The sequence below is a fragment of the Silene latifolia genome, chromosome 11 (genome assembly GCF_048544455.1).
Source record: "Silene latifolia isolate original U9 population chromosome 11, ASM4854445v1, whole genome shotgun sequence".
In the NCBI taxonomy this organism is placed as follows: domain Eukaryota; kingdom Viridiplantae; phylum Streptophyta; class Magnoliopsida; order Caryophyllales; family Caryophyllaceae; genus Silene; species Silene latifolia.
The window spans coordinates 195,887,195-195,909,012 of NC_133536.1; the positions used below are offsets into that span (position 1 = coordinate 195,887,195).

At 42.0% G+C, this 21,818-nt stretch overlaps 2 protein-coding genes across 2 annotated transcripts; one reads left to right on the forward strand and one right to left on the reverse strand.

Annotated features, from left to right (window-relative positions):
• Window positions 1-5,026: 5,026 nt before the first annotated feature.
• Window positions 5,027-5,476, reverse strand: LOC141614574 (uncharacterized). The gene has a single exon (XM_074433321.1). The coding sequence runs from the start codon at window positions 5,474-5,476 to the stop codon at window positions 5,027-5,029; it is 450 nt and encodes a 149-aa protein (XP_074289422.1).
• A 1,591-nt stretch (window positions 5,477-7,067) lies between these two features.
• LOC141614575 (uncharacterized) lies at window positions 7,068-9,128 on the forward strand. Its single transcript, XM_074433323.1, has one exon. It carries the CDS (start codon window positions 7,068-7,070, stop codon window positions 9,126-9,128), a length of 2,061 nt encoding a protein of 686 aa, XP_074289424.1.
• The last annotated feature ends 12,690 nt before the right edge of the window (window positions 9,129-21,818 follow it).

Consider the following 21,818-nt stretch of genomic DNA (forward strand, 5'->3'; position numbering starts at 1 on the left):
TTTAGATCAATGGAAAAGTCCACTTCTCTTTTCGGTGGTAACCCTGGAATGTCCTCCTAAATACATTCTCGAACTCCCTCACTACCGGAATCTCGGACACCTTAGGGGTCTCCGACTCGCTATCCCACATCGACACAAGATTAACTGGTCCCCTTTCCTCGGACTCGACTTCGGGTATTAACAGATATGAATTTGACTCTTGGCTTGACCACATACCCCTTATAAGACACTCTAGTTCCCTTAGGTCCCCTCAAAGAGATTTTTTTCGATAGCGATCGATAAAAGCCTTGTACTTCCCTAACCATCCATCCCCGAATCACCTCAAAACCCCCCAAGGGAAACTCTATAAGGTCACAATGAAACACAACCTCTCCGATCTGAATTGGTACCCCAGTGTAGACTCTATCACAAGACACCGACTTCCCCGAAGGTACCACTACCGAATCAACAATTCTATCATATGACTTAAGGTTTAAGACTCGGCATGTTCCGAGATATAAAGGAATGTGTAGCTCCGGAATCAAACAACACAAAGGTGGGTTTAGAGTTAACAGAAATGTACCGGTCACCACATGAGAGTCATTCTTAGTCGCCTCCTTGCCCATGGCGAAGAGCTTGCCACCGGACTTAGCCCCACTCGATTTGAAGAAGCTGCTCCAGTTGTTTGTTCCCTTCATTTGCGGTCTTCTCGAAAGTTGGTGCTCCCACTCTGCTGGCTCTCTGCGATTACGGTTACGTAGTTGTTGTAGCTTCCTTGGTAGTCATTACTAGCTCCGGACCTCGCACCTCCCCATAGCCGACATAGGTGTGCGATAACTCGTTATACCTGACCCCACCGAACGAGAGCCACCGAACCCGGACATAGGTGCCCCATCCACCGGACGATTCGCCCCGGATGATCGGCATTCAAACCTCTTGTGTCCTGTCTTTCCACAGCCAAAACAAGTAAGCCCCGCAGAACTACCTCCCCCACCGGTGCCCCCGAAGCCACCTCCACTCGAGCTCTCATACCCCCTGGGGCACTGTTAGTGGAGTACCCACCATATCTGCCCGAACTCTGCTTCTTTGCCCCAGTATTATCACTTGTGGTCTCCAGCTTCCTTTTCTCAGCCTTGCCTTTCTTATCAGCCTTGATCTGTTCCGAGAGTCTTTCGGCGACACCAGCCCTCAAGTAAATGTCCCGAATCGTAGTGGGTGGGGCTGCTGTGAGCCTCTTCTTGATGTACATAGTGAGTCCCCGCTCAAACCTCATAGCCATCATAGCTTCATTCTGCCCAAAGTCATCAATGTATGAGGATAACTGTCGAAATTTCCGATGATAAGTCTCCACTGTCATATCTTCTGTCATCTTGAAGGTGTCAAACTCCTCCCGAAGTTTGGCTTTTTGGAACTCGGGCATAAACTCATTCTTCAGAAGCTCTTGGAATTCCAACCAAGATACATGTCCCGTCTCAAGATCCCTAGCAACCTCTCGTATCTCCACCTTGTTCCCCGGTCCACCCATCACCGGGCCGTGGCCCTAAGATAGTGGGCGACTTGATCCACTGCAGCTCTTCTGGACATGCTAACAGTTCAAACAGATTGGTGAACTCTCTACACCATTCCCCCAGCAACTGTGGTTCTCCCTCTCCAGTGAATTTTGTGGGGTTATGCCTTGCCACAATGGTACTCATCTTTCCCGGATCCAATCGTTTGGCCTTTAGGGCCTCATTCTCAGCCAGTAGTTGATCTAACTCTTCCTGGGTGATGTTTACAGCCGTGTTCCTTCTTGGAGGCATGACTACAAGAGAATTTTAGGAATTAGTGCAACACGTAACACTTTGGTAATTCTAGCCAATTCTTTTACTCTTATCTTACTTGTCTATCTAGCATGGCTTAGGGATCACATAACCACATATCACTAGGCATAGCCTTCTGACACAACTTAATAGATGTATAAGTATAAATCAACCTTAAAACATGCAAAGTATTATGCCACAACCTCCTATCAACTTTTATGCAACAATTATCATATCAATCAGTTAATACTTAGGCAATAATATATGGAGTTATGCTCAGTATCATGCAACTTCTCTACCCTTCCTCTCATATGCACTCAGGGTTCCCGGGTCAAACTGAGAGGGCCAATGGTTCGGTGTGAGGGGGCCCCTTACTCATCCCTTACCTTTAGTGTGCTCCTAACAGTTCTATCCCGGGGTTCATTTTATTTGACTCTTCCTAAATTCATTGGATTCATTGGTTTAGGCACGAGGATCGTTCGCTCCGATACCACTTTGTAACACCCCCATTTATTTAAGGGCCTGAACTAGGACTCCTCGGATAAATGATGGTGTTACCATCTCGAAGCCCGAGGCGAGAGATAACAAAGGAAAGAAGCACGATTTTTATTATAATGTTTATAGTGACATTACAACTGAAAGAAAAATAAGTCTCCAAATACGACCAAATAATAAGTCTGATAAAACTACTCAAAGACTAAGGTGAGCTAGGCACTAAGTCGGTCATCCAAGCTCTCTTCCCGGCCAGCTCCCATCAGTCTCTGAATACCTGTCAATCTGCTCCCCAATAATTGGATCATCACAGGCGTACACGAATACACGGGGTCGACCACGAAGGCCGAGTAGGTAACACATAAACAAGAACACAAACACATACTCCTCCATCACCAACACCGCCATCACAACTCACAACCCGACAACCCACCATACCGATCCCGGTAGACTATAAATATCGACCGTAGCCGATCTGCCATTTCGCGGTGAGGACACCAGGGCAAGTCTGCCGCAGAACCCGCTGGGCCTTATCACAATGTCATCATCACCACCTCCACCAACTCCAAGGTAATAATATAATAAAACAGTTCAACAATAGTACTTAACGAAATTAAATCGACAATCATATTATAACATGTAAATCACCGATTCATCAATCCATCACATAACACGATATCAAGTCCAGTGTGTATTCCCTACCTCAAATAGTGATAGAAGCTAACTGCAGATCAGAAGTACTCCACCCGAAACTCGCCACCTAAACATATATATATAACATAATTAATTCTCTTACTAATCCCGTTCCCATACTCAAAAGTTACTATAAGTAGAAACTTTCTCGAATTAGAAATTACTAAAAATATAAGTTACTCAAAATAGAAAGTTTCCCAAAATAGCAACTACCAAAAGAATAGCAAGTTACTAAAATAGTAATTTCCCCGAAATAGAATCCCGACTCAAAAGCTTAAATATATTATTCCGTCACCGCTACTTAAAATTAACTTAATAATCAAAACTAATAATATAAATATTAGAATTATACGCATTCCCGACTCATTAAAATAAAACCCGTAACAAAACAATTTCAAAAACAACGCACGACACAACACACGCACACTCCCTTTTACAACCCGTCACAACCGCCCCTCAACCACCAATCCTCACCGCCGACCACCAGGCCTGACACCAGGTCTGGCCTGGTCACCACCCACCACCACCAACGTGGTCGACCCACGCCGACGGTCCTAGCCACCACCACAAAACCCCCTGCCTGCGTTCCTGCCGCCACAAAACACCATGAACAGCCCCCTTTCCCAACTCGCCTACCACCACGACACTCCCCTGCCACCTGACCAACCACCACCATTGACACCACCGTCGCACGGCGACTCTGACACACGTGGCACCACCGATTCGACCTCCCCCGAGTCCACGGTGGTGCCACCCCTTTACCCTATGTCTGAAATGCATCCCAAAAACGCCCCACCAACCCGACACCTAAACACCACCACTGAAACCACCACCAGCCACGACCACCACTATAACCACCACCATCTGACTCGACTCCACACCAACAACGCATCCCACAACCCCACGACAGCCACAACAGTCCCTACAAGACACATAACACAATTCAAAACAATGGGGACGAAATGAAAACGGAGATCTTACCTATGACGGCCGTCGACCCGTGCTTTTCCCCGGCCAAAGACAACCACCCTCGACCACTAGCAAAGACTCCCCGGACTCTGGCAGACCCTACTACCTCCACACTCACCGGCGTGCTCTCTTTGGCCGTGTATAATGCTCAAACAAGAGAGGAAAGAGGGGTTGTTGTTTTGTGTTGTCAAAATGACGGTAGGGAGGGGGATAGGGTTTTAAAGGTGTATTAGGGTTTGTTTTTAGGGTTTGGTGAGGTAAAATGGTAGGTGGGTAAATGGGTAGTAAGTGGGTAAATGGGTTATGACCCCTCGACCCAAAAAGCCACTTAATAATAAACCCGACTCATCTTACGATATAATACGATATGAATTAATCACTTATTTTTACGCTACTATTAAATAATAAAACTCGCCCAAACGATAATAAAATACGGGGTATTACAATCCTCAACGCGTTTCTTGTCTAGATGTTGGTTTAACCCACACTTAAAACCACCATAGGTACAAATTGGTTGTCGATCAAACTTATCAAGTTCGTCCCAAAGCTTCTTGAGTCATCCATAATATTTAGTGATCGTCTCTTTTTCACCTTGCTTGCAAGCCATGATCGAACCCTTTGTCCTATGAAATTTCGGACCAACGCTAAAACATTGCTCAATGTCATCCCATAATTCTTATGCTTCATCAACATAAGAAATAGTTGAACCGAGATCTGATTCGATACAATTAAAAATCAAGTTAACCACCATGGCATTAACCATGTACCAGTTACAATTTCATCCGAATCATCAGTGGGTTTCTAGATCGTCCCATCGATGAAACCAGTCTTCTTTTTCGAGCACAAGGCACCATGTATCTTGAGTGCCCATTCATCATAAGTCTCTTCCTTCAACGTGACAAGGATCAATTTGTGGCCAGCCTTGTCAGATTTTGAGAGAAAATACGGACTGAGTTTTCCTTTTGAATCCCTCGTCATATCTTTTTTTTTTTTTTTTTTGGTGAAATGTAAAATTCCATTAAGAACGAAACAACTATTACAAGCTACATTTTCGAATACATACAATTTCAACACCTTAACACAATAGAGGTGTTTTACAACGACATTTGCAAGGAATTAAGCCAATTTTGATCCCTAACCGTACAAGTATGCTTAAATTTCACCTGCAACCAAGTCTTAGCTTCACGTTTAATCATCTTACAAAGGATCTTAGGTCGCATAATACACCCATCCAAACGAGCCCTATTCCTTTGCATCCAAATGTGGTAATGTGCAGCTTGAAAGAAACACAATATCACCCCTTTCTTCAAATCAGAAACCTGACTAAGCCCAATCCACTGAATGTAACCTGTAGAAGGGAGAATGATGCCACACAGCCTGGCCATTTCCTCAAAAATCAGTTTGCTGTAACTACACTCCAGGAACAGGTGAGTATGAGTTTCAGCTGCAGCTCCACAGATCAAACATCTATCATCAGTGGCCACACCAAGTCTGTGAAGTCTATCTTTGAGTAACATTGCTTCCCGTGCTATTAGCCAACCCATGAACTGATGCTTAGGTAAGCACCAGCCATTCTAAACAGACGCATGCCAACTCACCACAGGGAACTTCTTCCTCAATAAATCATATCCACTGCTGACAGTATAGCCTTTACTGCCTTGTCAGATTTTGAGAGAAAATACGGACTGAGTTTTCCTTTTGAATCCCTCGTCATATCGTCTGACTCGGAGTCGGAAGAATTGGCTTGAGAAATGTGAACACTGTGTTCAGACAAGACGTCCTCTTCGCCGTCTCCGATATTACTCATATAACGCTAGAAAACCTAGCTCTGATTACCATGTAAAATTTATACGAAAATTTGTATGTGACGTGTTCATTATTGATTGACTGACTTTACAATTAAAAAGGATGCATGTATTTATATACATGGAACGAACATAAAACCTAGACGATATAAGGAAACCGACATAATCTACGGAATATGGAAAATATCTACAACACAAGAATACAATAATATCGACTTAATATCTCAACATAAGGGTATGTGATAATTGTAATACCCGACATTTGTGAGACCCGTACTTAGACCTAGGGACCAGGGGCGAAGGTACCTGGTGGCAACAGGTAGCACTTGCAACCCCATTGAAAAAATAATAATTGAGAAACAAATAATTTGCAACCCCATGAAATTAATTAGATGATATAATTATGCTATTAATTATTTTAATGGGAAGTTATTACTCCATACAAATCGTTGTATTCCATAATAATCTCAACAATATAAGGAAAAAATATTCTATATTCCTATTAAAAAGGCAACTTACTAAATTTATATTCAAGAAAACTCAACCCATATTCTAATTCCTATTAAAAAGGCAGTTTGATTACTCCAGAATCTTCAGTTTTTTCCTCTCCGAAGCTCGATTCCGCCATCAGATCGATCATCGATTGTCGCCATTTCACTGAAAATCTGCCATTAAAGACGATCGACGAAGCTTTTTTGTTTGAGGTAATTATGAACTCTTTGTTCTAAAATTAAATTAATGTTGTGATTTGTGATTGGAAGTAGTAATTATTGATAGATATTAATAAATATGATTATTTTCAATAGATTAGATTGAATGCCGAGATAGTTAGATAAATAAAGATCAATTGAAGATTTGAAGAGGTGAACTGGTGAAGGTATGAAGAGATAATTGAATATTGATGAGAAAAGGATTGCAGGGGAGTCAGGGAGTAGATAGGGTTAGAGTAGTCAATTAGATAGGATTAAAGTAATTTTGTTGTTGATTTATTGTGGGGGCAACTGGGCAAGGCACATAGTTTATAGTCAATTAAAGTAGAAACTAGAAATTGATGAATGATGATGGTGTAGGACCGTAGGAGAGTGAGCTGTGTGGGCATTGGAATTTGCTTTGGAAATAGCAAATACATTAGATTAAAAAAGAAATTAATGGAGTACTATTATTGAATTTGCAGGGACCATCCTATGACTATAGTGTATAGGATTTTAGGATTTAGGAGTATTATTTTCTTTTTGTCTTACTTTTAAAAAAGAAAATAACTAAAGTTACCTACTTCATAATTTGATTACTAGAATAAATAAATAACAGATTTGTGATTAAAACTTTCAGAATGAAGAGAACTAAAACACCACCTATTACGAGCTTTTTCCCGAAAAGACACCAGACTGATAATGCACAAAGTCAGCAGAGTTCAAGTCCCATAAACGAACCTGAAATTGAAATTGAAGAGCCCCGCGATAGTGAAACTGAAATAGCTCCTACTTCAAATCATTCTGAAGATCCAATTTTAGATAGGTTAACCGATTTTGATGTTATTTCTCTTCCACAAGATCCTGGGTTGATGAGAAAGTTAACAGATTTCCACATCAATGACCGTGATATAATAAGAAGGGAGTATGTTCGGAGAGGACCATGTCAACCTCGTGATCACAAATTTCCAAAGACAAAGCGTAACTTTGTTGTTTCGTGGTTTGATAAGTTTAAGCCTTGGTTGGAGTATAGTAAAGAAAAAGATGCAGCATTTTGTTTCGTTTGTTATTTATTCAAGAGTGACTCTGTATCGGGGGGTGAGGCTTTTGTGAATAAGGGGTTCAGAACTTGGAGTAAAACTGATGCATTTAATAAGCATGTCGGTAATCATATGAGTGCTCATAATAATGCCATGAAGAATTTCGATGTTTTTAATAAACAAAAATCTTCCATTGCATGTTGCTTTGAAAATTATACCAAAGAAGCTAAAAGTGATTATCGTATTCGATTGGAAGCTTCAATAGATGCATTACGGTTTATTACTTTACAAGGATTGGCATCCCGTGGTCATGATGAAAGTGATGAATCTTTAAACCAAGGTAATTTCCTAGAGCTTAGAAAAGTTTTTGCAAAGCGTAACAGTGATGTAGCTAGAGCTCTTTTTGATAAGAAGGTACCTGGAAATTGTACTCTTACCTCATCTACAATCCAAAAAGAAATTCTGAGTGTTTTCGCAAATGAGACAACCAAAAGAGTCATTGAAGAACTCGACGGTGGATTTTTTGGTATTCTTGCCGATGAGTCAGCAGATATATCTGATAAAGAACAAATGGCTCTTTGTTTGAGATTTGTTGATAAAACAGGACAGCTGAAAGAAAGATTTTTGGGTATTGTGCACGTGGGTAACACTACTTCTTTGACACTTAAAGCTGCAATAGAAAAGTTGCTAAGTGCAAATTCTCTTACTCTTTCCAGTGTTAGAGGTCAAGGTTATGATGGTGCTAGTAATATGAAAGGTTCAATTAAGGGTCTCAAAACCTTAATTATGGAGGAGTCTCCTTCAGCTTATTATGTTCATTGTTTTGCTCATCAACTCCAGCTGACACTTGTTGCCGTGGCTAAGAAAAATGTTGATTGTAGCGTCCTTTTTGATTCACTCGCCAATTTACTTAATGTGATTACAAGTTCCTGTAAACGAAAAGATATTCTCCGAGAAAAACAAGCTGAAAATATCTTAAAAGCATTACAAAAGGGTGAACTTGTGTCAGGAACTGGCTTGAATCAAGAGAAAGGTTTGAGTAGGCCCGGTGATACTCGTTGGGGATCTCACTTTAAAACTATTTTACATGTGTTCGATTTATTTTCGAGCATTCTTGAAGTTCTTGATGCTATTGGTGAATTTTGTGATGGGAGTGAGCTAGTAAAGGTGGAGAGTTTGGCATTTACTATGAGGACATTTGATTTTGTTTTTATTGGGCAATTGATGATTACTATTTTTGGGATTACTAATACATTGAGCAAAGTCTTACAAAAGAAAGATCAAGATATCGTGAACGCAATGGCTCTTGTTGATGCGACGATAAAGAGTTTAAAGAAGATTAGAGATGATGGGTGGACTGCTCACATGGAAAAGGTGACATCATTTTGTCAGAAGAATGAAATTTGTATTCCTATCATGAGCGATATGTATGTAGTTCCAGGGAGACACAGGCGCGGAAAGAAACAAGTGGATAATGATCATCATTTTCGAATCGATGTGTTTTTGAGCTTGGTTGATCAAATATTGCAAGAGATTGAAGATCGATTTGACGAGAGAAGCAAAGATCTACTAATTTGTATGTCTTGCTTCAATCCTAAAGATCGATTTTCTTCATTTGATATTCCTAATTTGCTCCGACTTGCTCGCTTCTATCCCAGTTAATTTTCACGTCTGGATTTACAACACTTAGAATATCAACTTAGAAACTTTGTTGAAGATGTTCGAAATGATGATCGATTTTGGAATTTAGAGAGTCTAAATGATCTATCAATGAAGCTTGTTGAGACGAAGAAACATTTGATACACATAAAGGTCTACTTGCTCCTCAAACTTGTATTGATTCTTCCTGTGGCGACCGCGACTGTGGAAAGGGCTTTTTCGGCAATGACTTATATAAAGAATAAAATTCGTAATAGTATGGGAGATAATTTGTTGAACGATAATTTAATCACTTTTATAGAGAGAGATCTATTTTGCAAGATTACTACCGAAGAACTCATAAACCATTTTCAAAATATGAGAACTCGTCGGTTACGATTAGAATAAGATATATTTGCGTTGAGTTTGTAATTTGGTATTTATGACTATGTTTTTCTTCCCCGATTATGATATTTATTTTTTTGCTACCCCTTATTTTGAATCCTGGCTTCGCCCCTGCTAGGGACGCGTGAGGGAACCCACAGGTACTCGGAAGTAAAGGATAATCCTCATACGAGACCAAGTAAGACCTAAACTAGACCTAGTAGACTTCCAATGGACCGAGTAGAACCCCAAGTGGACCAAGTGATTTGGCACTCGGTCGAGTAAGGGTACACTCGACCGAGTGAGTACCACTCGGTCGAGTGAACCGGTCACTCGATCGAGTGAGCTGAGATGTACCCAAGAAATGATATTTCGGGGTTTCCATTCTATCCTAACCCTATCCCATTTATTCTTCTCCTTCTCCCTTCTTACACTAAAACTGCAATACTACGGTTTTATGAGTCTTTGGGTACTCTATCGAGTAGGCCTTACTCTGTCGAGTAAGGGTGTTTTGGTTTTTAAAACAGTATTTTGTCTGTAGGGTACTCGATCGAGTAGCCTGGCTACTCGATCGAGTAAGTGGCACTCGATCGAGTACGTCAGTTACTCGATCAAGTAGCTCGGTTTTCGGGTAATGTTTTGTCGGGTTTTGTTAATAACACGGATTAGTATATAAATCTTTCCGTCATCTTCATAATACACTTTTACAAACCTAATCATATTGAAAAGAGATTCAAGTTACGTTCTTCGCATTCATCCGTGTTATTGACAAATCCCGGAGCTTGAGAGGTCGGATTTCATCGTTCTTTGCATCCTTGTGATCCTTGCGTCGAGGGTAAGATCTACATACCGATTTTATAGTATTTAGTCAAGTTTGTTTAAACCCTAATTTGGGGGATTGGGGATTTGTGTTAGTTTTGTATGGTTAGTGATTATGTGATGATGTGTTAGGAGGAGGATTCGTAGAAGAGGCTTTTTGATACAACTGTTGAGACCGTCTGCGTGTGTTGCATTCCAGGTAGGGTTTCCCTACTCAGTATTAGTCACATAATGTGTTGATTGTTGGTTGTGATTGTTGTGTAATATCATACTCGTATTGTGACGGTTGTTGGAATTGGTTACTGTTGATGGTTGTGATTGATTGTATCTGTTTGTGTTCTTCGGGGTGCGTCCCTGGCTGAGTGGAGTCACTTGCGGGAGTGGCTTCACACCCATTATTCGCCTTCTGTGGAACCCGCCACAGAAGGGATGTGCACATGAATGGATTTTGGTTTATCGCTCTATGGTATGAGTGGGGCTTAGGTGGGAACGACTGCGGCCCCCCACTGGCGGAGTGGAGTTACCTGTTGCGATGGGTACTCTTGCAGTGCTACACACTTTAGTGTGTAGTCAGTTATAAGGAGTTAATTATGGAGTTTGGGTTATGTGACGATTGAGATGTGTTGGTTTCTGTCTTATTGTAACTATATATAATTCTGTGATTAGTACTGACCCCGTCTTTGTTTTGAAAAACTGTGGTGATCCATTCGGGGATGGTGAGCAGTTGTTGAGCAGGTATGAGTCGAGATATATGGGCTAGCTGAGATGCGTCACCACGAGATGATAGAGTCTTTCGCTGTAGTTTGAGTAGTTTGTTAGACATTTTGTTTAGTTGTTAGACATTTGGTTTAAGAACATGTAACCGTATTTTATCAGTTGGTTTTGGATTGTATTCACTAAACTTTATACTATTTAAATGTTGTTTCTTTATTGTCTTTTGATTATAATTGCCTTAGGAAACCGAGATGGTGACATCTTTATACCTGAGTGGTCCTGGTAAGGCACTTAGAGTATAGGGGTGTCACAAAGTGGTATCAGAGCGACGATTCTGAAACCTGTAACTAATGAATCTAATGAACATAAGGAGTCAATTAAAATGAACCCGGGGTAAAAGTTGTAGGAGCTAATGCAAAGGCTTGGGAGACGTCCTAAAGTCGCGAACTCGCCCTGCAATTTTGAACCGGTCACATGGGGGGTATGTGTCAAGGTCGTATGTGTTGTCTTTTGGTTCGTATGTGTACATAACAGTATGTGTTGTGAAGTTTTGAATGTTAGAAGTGGAGAATTGAAAGAGTGGTTAAAGGTTGAAAAGATATGTTTTATATGTGAATTGAATGAAGAAGCATGGTGGGTGTTTATAATGTGGCATTTTGATAATATGAAATAGAATGGTTTAATGACCATATGAGAACTTGTGTAGATTTGCATGCGTAGTAATAATTATAATGCCGAGTTTATATAGATTGCGTATTATGTTGGGGTAAGTGAGATAACATGCAGGTAGCGTATAAGAGTCAGCATGACTTGATCGAGTGGGGGCACTCGATCGAGTAGGGGCACTCGATCGAGTAGGTGAGGTGCTCGATCGAGTGGGCTTAACTCGATCGAGTGGATAGTTTGACGTTTTTATGGTCAGAACCGTGTTTTTGGGTACTCGATCGAGTACATAGGGGCACTCGATCGAGTAGGGGGCACGATCGATTGAGTGGCTTGTCAGCTCGGTCGAGTATGTTAGAGATCAGAAGGTCTGTTTGGGGTCTGGAGTCGGGGCACTCGATCGAGTATGTTGGGCACTCGATCGAGTAGCCTCAATTCGATCGAGTGGGTTTTGGTACTCGATCGAGTGGGGTCTGTGTAGGCTGTTTTCGTGTTTTGGGTTATAGTATGTATGTTCATATCTACCTTTTCTTATATAGTTTCAAGATGCCGCCAAAGAAAACCGCCTTGTATGCGATAGCTGAGAGCATGAACGTTGATGACATAGTTAAGATGTTGGAGCATCAAGATGCTCTTACGGAAGCGGTAAAGAGAGTGGGAAAGGATAAGGAGGTTGGTCATTCTAAGATCAGTCTCTACATAGCTAGGTTTAACCCGAAAGAGTATAAGGGAACCGGGGAGCTAATTCTTCTTGACAATTGGCATCGCGAGATGGAGAACATTCTGGATTTGGTACATTGTCCGGATGAGATGAGGGTAGAACAAGCTGCGTTCTACTTGAGGGAGGCAGCAGGAGAGTGGTGGGGTAAGGTAAAGGTGAGTGCTAGAAGTATGTACGAGAAGTAGGGGCTGCCTGCTATTCCTTGGGAAGAGTTTAGGAAAACTATGAAGAGGGAGTTCGTGCCGGAGCATGTGAGGAGTAAGCCGAGGGAGGAGTTTGATGGGTTCAAGATGACCTCTGAGATGTCTGTGGTTGAGTACTACAACCAATTTAATGAGAAGTCTAGGTATGCTGAGGATATGAGATTGAGTGAGGAGAACCTAGCTCTGAGGTTTGAGAAGGGGTTGACCCCCCAAGATAATGGATAAGTTACCCGTGAGAGTCCTTACTGATGTTAAGGAAGCTTATGAGAGGGCTGAGAGATTGGTAGAGATGGCCCGGGAGAGAGGTGCTGAGAAGAGAATGTAATACTACGGTTTTATGAGTCTCTGGGTACTCTATCGAGTGGGCCTTACTCTGTCGAGTAAGTGTGTTTTGCGTTTTAAAATAGTTTCTGACCTGTTGGGTACTCGATCGAGTAGCCTTGGTACTCGATCGAGTAGGCGGCACTCGATCGAGTACGTCAGTTACTCGATCGAGTAGCCCGGTTTACGGGTATTGTTTTGTCGGGTTTTGTTAATAATGCGAATTAATATATAAACATGTCCGTCACTTTCATAATACGCTTTTACAAACCTAATCACTTTCAAAAGAGATTTCAATCTACGTACTTCGCATTCATCGCATTATTGACAAATCCCGGAGCTTGGAAGGTCGGAATTCATCTTTCTTTACATCTTTGTGATCCTTGCGTCGAGGGTAAAATCTGCGTACCGAATTGTTATATTTAATTAAGTTTCGTTAAACCCTAATTTTGGGAATTGCGGATTTGTGTTAGTTTTGTGTGGTTAGTGATATATGTGATGTTATGTTAGGAGGAGGATTCGTAGAAGAGGCTTTTTGATAACACCTGTTGAGATCGTCTGACTGTATTGCTTTCCATGTAGGGTTTCCCTACTCAGTATTAGTCCCATAATGTGTTGGTGGTGATTTGTGATTGTTGATTGTTATCATACGAGTATTGTGACGGTTGTTGGTTTTGATTGCTGATTAGTAGTTGTGATTGATTGTATCTGTCTGTGTTCTTCGGGGTGCGTCCCTGGCTGAGTGGAGTCACTTGCGGAAGTGGCTTCACGCCCATTATTCGCCTTCTGTGGAACCCGCCACAGAAGGGATGGGCACATTAATGGATTTGGATTTATCGCTCGACGGAGATGAGCGGGGCTTAGGTGGGAACGGTTGTGGTCCCCCACTGGCGGCGAGGAGTGACCTGTTGCGATGGGCACTCTGGCAAGGCTACACACTTTAGTGTGTAGTCAGTATTGTGGAGTTGGTGATGGAGTTCGGAGTATATCTGTGACGATTGAGTGTCTTTCTTGTTGTGTTGTTGGATTATATAAATTGTGTGATTAGTACTGACCCCGTTTATTGTTTTAAAAACTGTGGTGATCCATTCGGGGATGGTGAGCAGTTGTTGAGCAGGTATGAGTAGAGATACATGGGCTAGCTGGGATTGTCACCGTCAGATGATAAAGTCTTCCGCTGTAGCTTTAGTAGTTTGTCAGACATTTTCATTTAGTTGGTTAGACAGTTGTTTTGAGAACATGTAACCCGTATTTTGGGCATTTGGTTTTGGATTGTATTCTTTCACTAAACTCATACTATTTAAATGTTGTTTCGTTGTTGTCTTATGATTATCATTGCCTCGGGTAACCGAGATGATAACATCTTTATACCTGGGTGGTCCTGGTAAGGCACTTGGAGTATGGGGGTGTTACAGAGAAAGGCTGAGAGCGAGGGTGGTGGCCAATTTAGATATAAGAAGGGTAACCACACTCAGGCTAGAGTATATTCATCTGGCTCGGGGTTTAGTACATGGGCTTCTTATGGACGTGGCCGTGGGAACAGTAGCGACAGCTGGGGGATGACTTGTTTTAACTGTGGCGGTGTAGGCCACAAGAGACATGAGTGCACCAGTGCGGTGAGCGGGGGGTTACCAGAGGCCGGGACAGGGGAGCTTTTCTCAGGGGCCGACACAGAGTTTTGCGAGTAACAGACCAGCTGGGTCATGGAACAACCGGGGAGGTCAGAGCAACAACGGGGGAGGTAACCGCAATGGCGGTAGTTCTTATCAGAAGCCAGCTACGAACACCAACAACAACTAGGGGTCGGGTGCTAAGCCGACTACCTCTGCCAGTACTGTCCAAGGAGGTGGGCAGAAGACCAGTGGAAAGCTGTTTATGATGGAGAAACAAGCAGCTGAGGACGACGCACATGTTATCACTGGTACTTTTCTTGTTAATGGTGTTTACACCTTTGTTTTGTTTGATTCGGGGGCGTCTCAGTCATTTGTATCTTCGAGTCATATTAAACAGTTGGGTTTGAGAGAGTATGAGTGTGTAAGTGAGAAAGTTTTTATACCTTCGGGAGAGTCTGTAACATGTGGGAGGTTGTTTAGGGATGTATCTATGATAGTTAGGCAAGTTGATCTACCTATAGACTTGCTAGAGTTTCCTTTAGACGGTTTTGAGATGATAGTCGAGATGGATTGGTTAGGGAAGTACAAAGCTAAGATAGACTGTCATCAAAAGAAAGTGTCCCTGAGAGGTCCTAAGGGCATTTGTGTGTCTTATCGTGGGTTTCTTGTCAAACCCAAAGTTAAGTTGATTGCAGCTGTGACCTTGAAGTCCTATTTGAGGAAGGGGTGACCGATGATCTTGTGCCATGTGAGAGATGACCGGATAGAGAGTCCGACAGTTGATCAGATACAAGTTGTGGGGGAGTTTTCAGATGTCTTTCCAGAGGAGATTCCGGGGTTGCCGCCGAAGAGGGAGATAGATTTCAGTGTTGAACTGAAACCGGGGACGGGGCCAATCTCTAAGGCACCGTACCGGATGGGTCCTAAGGAGTTGGAGGAGCTCAGGAAGCAGTTAGATGATCTGATAGAGAAGGGATACATTAGACCTAGTGTATCACCGTGGGGAGCACCAGTTCTTTTCGTGAAAAAGAAAGATGGGAGTTTGAGGTTGTGCATAGATTACAGGGAGCTGAACCGAGTGACGGTGAAGAACAAGTATCCTTTGCCAAGGATAGATGACCTGTTTGATCAGTTGAGTGGTGCAACAGTCTTTTCCAAGATTGATCTGAGATCGGGGTACCATCAGGTGAAGATTAGAGATGAGGACATACCAAAGACAGCTTTTACGTCGAGGTATGGCCATTATGAGTATGTGGTGATGCCTTTTGGATTATCTAATGAACCGGCTGTGTTTATGGATTTGATGAACAGAGTCTTCAGCCAGTTCTTGGACAAGTTCGTAGTGGTTTTAATAGATGACATCTGAGTCTACTCCAAGACTAAGGAGGAACATGAGGAGCATCTGAGGATTGTGTTGCAGACCTTGAGGGAGCATGAGTTGTATGCTAAATTTTCCAAGTGTGAGTTCTGGTTAGAGAAATTTGCTTTTCTGGGGCATGTGATCTCTAAGGATGAGGTTGCTGTGGATCCTGCAAAGATTGAGGCAGTTACCAAATGGGAAGCACCAAAGAATGTAGCTGAGATCCGGAGTTTCTTGGGTTTAGCTGGATACTACAGACGGTTCGTGAAGGATTTCTCCAAGATTGCTAGACCTATGACAGCTTTGATGAGGAAAGAGAACATGTTTCGTTGGGATGAGAGTTGTGAGACGGCGTTCCAAACATTAAAGGAGCGTTTGACCACAACTCCAATATTAGCATTGCCTGAAGGGAGTGAGAACTTTGAGGTTTATACATACGCCTCAAAGAATGGGTTGGGATGTGTGTTGATTCAGAACGGTAAAGTCATTGCCTATGCTTCTAGGCAATTGAAGCCTTATGAGGAGAATTATCCTACACACGATCTAGAGTTGGGTGCGGTGGTGTTTGCTCTCAAGATTTGGAGACATTACCTTTATGGGGCGACCTTTAAGGTATTTTCTGATCACAAGAGTCTCAAGTACATCTTCACCCAAAAGGAGCTGAACATGAGGCAGATGAGGTGGATGGAGTTGATTGGCGATTATGACATGGATATTATCTACCATGAAGGGAAAGTCAATGTAGTTGCAGATGCTTTGAGCAGGAAGAGTGTACATTCTTTGTGCACAGCTATATCCTTGATGAGGTTGGGAAGTTTGGGATACATATGATCCAGAAAGCGGATGCCATGGGAGATTTGACAGTGCAGCCTGATCTTTATGATGATATTCGAGGTAAACAGGTGTTGGATCCTAAGATGGTGGAGTGGAGAGCTGGAGTAGAGAAAGGGACAGTGTTTAGATTCTCTATTCATACCGATGGTAGTTTGAGGTTTGATGGGAGGTGGTGTGTCTCTAATGATGAGGAGCTAAAAAAGACAATCATGACAGAGGCACATTGTACACCATATTCGGTACATCCAGGTGGTGACAAGCTGTACAAGGATTTAAAGAAGACGTTCTGGTGGCTTGGGATGAAGAAAGAGACAGCTGAGTTCGTGGCCCGTTGTTTGACATGCCAGAGAGTTAAAGGGGAACAACGACGACCACAAGGTAAGATTCAGTCTCTTGAGGTACCTGAGTGGAAGTGGGAATCCATTTCTATGGATTTTATCGTGGGTTTGCCAAAGAGTCAGCAGGGTAACAACATGATATGGGTTATAGTGGACTAAAGCACAATTAGCTACGGCCTATCGGAAGAATGTGCTAAGGTTACATGGGGTGCCTAAAGACATAGTATCTGACAGAGATGCGAGGTTTATCTCAAGGTTTTGGAAAGAGTTGCAGGAATATTTGGGAACGACATTGAAGATGAGTACAGCATTTCATCCTGCAACAGATGGTCAGACAGAGAGAACAATCAAGACTCTTGAGGATATATTACGAGCTTGTGTGATGGATTTTGGTGTTAGCTGGGAACGGAGGTTGGATTTGATTGAGTTTTCTTATAACAACAGCTATCACACTAGTATTGGCATGGCGCCATTTGAGGCTTTATATGGGAGGAGATGTATGAGTCCAATTTGTTGGGACGACAGTGCTGAGGTAGTGGTTTTAGGACCAGAGATGGTACATGAGATGGTTGAGCAGATTAAGATGATCAAAGAGAGGATGAGAGCAGCTCAGGATAGGCAGAAGACTTATACGGATCTACATCGTTGGGACATAGAGTTTCAGGTTGGGGACAAGGTTATTCTGAAAGTGTCTCCTATGCGTAGGGTTATGAGATTTGGGAAGAAAGGCAAGCTAAGTCAGAAGTTCATAGGACCATATGAGATCCTAGACCGGGTTGGAGAGGTTGCTTATCGTTTGGCTTTACCGTCTTCTTTGGATAGGGTACATAATGTTTTTCATGCATCTCAGCTGCGCAAGTATGTGAGTGATCCGTCACATGTGTTAGAGGCAGAGAGCATAGAGCTAGATGAGTCTTTGTCTTACCTTGAGGTGCCTAAGCAAATTCTTGACCGGAAGGTTAGGAAGACTAGACATGGTGAGACAGTTTTGCTTAAGATCCTTTGGTCTAATCATGAGGTTGAGGAAGCTACATGGGAGGCAGATGAGGCCATGAGAGAGCGTTACCCTTTCCTTTTTGATCAGGTATGTATGGTTACGGGGATGTAACCTTGTTTCTTTTAGGGGGGTAGGAGATGATCGCGAAGAGTTTTTGCACCTTTTTGTGTTGTGTCGGTATAGTTAGTAGTGGTTTGAGTCGGGTTGAGTTTGGTTGGTAGCATGTTTTGTGTTGAGGTTTGTTTTGGTTGTTGTGTCGGGAGTATGGTAGTATGTCTTTTCTTTTTTGTGATTTGAACTTCGGGGACGAAGTTTTTTTAAAGGAGGGAAGACTGTAATACTACGGTTTTATAAGTCTCTTGGTACTCTATCGAGTAGGGTGTTTTGGTTTTTAAAACAGTATTCTATCTGTAGGGTACTCGATCGAGTAGCCTGGGTACTCGATCGAGTAAGTGGCACTCGATCGAGTACGTCAGTTACTCGATCGAGTAGCTCGGTTTTCGGGTAATGTTTTGTCGGGTTTTGTTAATAACACGGATTAGTATATAAATCTTTCCGTCATCTTTATAATACACTTTTACAAACCTAATCATGTTTAAAAGAGATTCAAGTTACGTTCTTCGCATTCATCCGTGTTATTGACAAATCCCGGAGCTTGAGAGGTAGGATTTCATCGTTCTTTGCATCCTTGTGATCATTGCGTCGAGGGTAAGATCAACGTACCGATTTTATAGTATTTAGTGAAGTTTGTTTAAACCCTATTTTGGGGGATTGGGGATTTGTGTTAGTTTTGTATGGTTAGTGATTATGTGATGATGTATTAGGAGGAGGATTCGTAGAAGAGGCTTTTTGATACAGCTGTTGAGACCGTCTGCGTGTGTTGCATTCCAGGTAGGGTTTCCCTACTCAGTATTAGTCACATAATGTGTTGATTGTTGGTTGTGATTGTTGTATAATATCATACTCATATTGTGACGGTTGTTGGAATTGGTTACTGTTGATGGTTGTGATTGATTGTATCTGTTTGTGTTCTTCGGGGTGCGTCCCTGGCTGAGTGGAGTCACTTGCGGGAGTGGCTTCACACCCATTATTCGCCTTCTGTGGAACCCGCCACAGAAGGGATGTGCACATGAATGGATTTTGGTTTATCGCTCTATGGTATGAGCGAGGCTTAGGTGAGAACGGCTGCGGTCCCCCACTGGCGGAGTGGAGTTACCTGTTGCGATGGGTACTCTGGCAGGGCTACACACTTTAGTGTGTAGTCAGTGATGAGGAGTTGATTATAGAGTTTGGGTTATGTGACGATTGAGATGTGTTGGTTTCTGTCTTATTGTAACTATATATGATTGTGTGATTAGTACTGACCCCGTCTTTGTTTTGAAAAACTGTGGTGATCCATTCGGGGATGGTGAGCAGTTGTTGAGGAGGTATGAGTCGAGATATATGGGCTAGCTGGGATGCGTCACCACGAGATGATAGAGTCTTCCGCTGTAGTTTGAGTAGTTTGTCAGACATTTTGTTTAGTTGTTAGACATTTGGTTTAAGAACATGTAACCGTATTTTATCAGTTGGTTTTGGATTGTATTCACTAAACTTTATACTATTTAAATGTTGTTTCTTTATTATCTTTTGATTATCATTGCCTCGGGAAACCGAGATGGTGACATCTTTATACCTGAGTGGTCCTGGTAAGGCACTTGGAGTATAGGGGTGTCACAAAAACCCTCCCCCTTCTCTCTAAAATACCCCCAAATGCCTTTCCCTTGGCTTTCAAACTTGGATTAATGGTAGAACACACCTCCTATGCCCCGATCTACCTTTGTGAGTAGAAATCTCACCTTTTCCTCTTTGTCTTATGAGTAAATTCAAGTTAGGGTTTACTAAGAGAGGTTAATTAATGTTTAGTTATGTAAAATGAATAGTTAGTAACTAATAATGAGGAATTTTATGTTGTAATTTAGTATAAAGTGAATTGTGATAGTTATTACATGATTTATGTAGGATGAGACGGTTTTATGAGATGGATACTTGGTGATTTCGATTAGCTTGAGGATTATGCTTAAAGATAGGTTATTCTAGTCGGTTTTCAATATTGTGTATGTATATTATGGTGTCTTTCTTCACAAATACATTTTTGAGTCTGTTAGTATGAATGTGAGATTGAATTCATGAATTTTGGTCATATGTTAAGTGTTGTTCTTTCATTTGTCCTGTATGGTTGTGTTTGTGTTGTGTTGGAGGTCTTTGGTGGTGGTACTTGATTATTGAGGAGACGTAAGATGGTTGGGAAACCGTCTTGCGCTCGGGTCTCCCCTTGGAGTTTTCCACTCCAAGGGGGATGTGCACATTAATGACTTGAGTCACGGAGGGACTCGTGTGGTTGAGGCACGAGGTCTGGCAGGGGATCCGGTTTGCTTCCGGACCCTGTACGCCTGGGCGTGTCCCGGTACCTTTATGTGAGATGTGGTTTCGTGGGCGTGTCCCTGACACCGGTGGTTGCGGGTACATCCGGCCGTGTCCCGGTACCGGCATGGTGATTGCATAGTCGAGTCTCATTCATATGATCATGTCGTGTTTGCACTTATCGAGTCGTATTATGTGTTGTGTAATGAAACTGATGTTTGTTGTGTCCGTGTAAATGTCACCTATTTCCCGGGTGGCCTGTGTCGATCCATATTATATTTCCGATCATATGGGGAGCAGTTGTTTACAGGTTGGCTTTGGTAGCATGCGAGAGACGGGACGAACCGTGATGACATTCGAATCAAGCATAGTCGATTAGATTAGTTTAGCAGTTATGAGTTGTATTATTCATTTCATTTATTTCTATGTAATCGACTAAGCAATTATTTATGTGAATTGTTTCTCAATTGCGACTCCGATTTCACTACCTGGGGAAACTGAGAAGGTAACATCTCCCAATTACCTTGGCCGGGTAAGAAGGGGGTGTTACAATAATACTCTATGTTGTTTATGTGAACAAGAACAAGAAACCATTGATCACCTTTTCGCTAAATGCCAATACATTAGCAGGATTGTAAAGGAAGTTAACAAACGAATAAGGATTAACATACCTATCAACGATTGTTTGGATTGGTGCGCGCAGAGAAGGGGATCAAAAATCCAACGGAGTGCCCAAATCTTGGCCGTAGCTGCAACGTTGTATTCCATTTGGTCCCAACGAAACCAAGCACGAATAGAGGGAGTGATGCACGGGCCCGAAAGAGTAGCTGGAAGGAATAATGGGAGAACTCAGGATCCGATTTGATGCGAAATGCAAAAAGCCGATGAATGTGAAGGATCAAAGAAGGTCGGAATCGAAAAGTTTGGTAAGGAAGGAGGTAGATGGAGGAGAATGCAATGGAATCTGATTTTTGTTGTCTTTTGAGTTGGTTTGGTTTCTATTTGACTTCAGTTGGATAGGATAGATGCGGTATTATCCGGATGAGGACTGATACTTCTTGAGTTTTGTACGAGGATTGTAAATATGTTGGACATTTTTTTATATTATACTTACATTACACCAAAAAAATAAATAAGGGATTAACATTTGGGTTTATTCTGAAATTAAACAAGTTAAGATTATTTTGAGAATATCACTCATAAATCATAATTCCTATTAAAGAACTTATTAAAAATAGGTACCTTTGCTAGCAAAGATTAACATACATGAGCAATTTCTTACGACAAAAATCCCTTCACAATTTTATTTATCCTAAAATACTCAGTGAAGATCATCTGTCCCCA

Bases quoted from the DNA above. Each gene is read 5' to 3' on its own strand.
- LOC141614574 (XM_074433321.1), bottom strand. From the start codon at position 5,476: ATGGGTTGGCTAATAGCACGGGAAGCAATGTTACTCAAAGATAGACTT.
- LOC141614575 (XM_074433323.1), top strand. From the start codon at position 7,068: ATGAAGAGAACTAAAACACCACCTATTACGAGCTTTTTCCCGAAAAGA.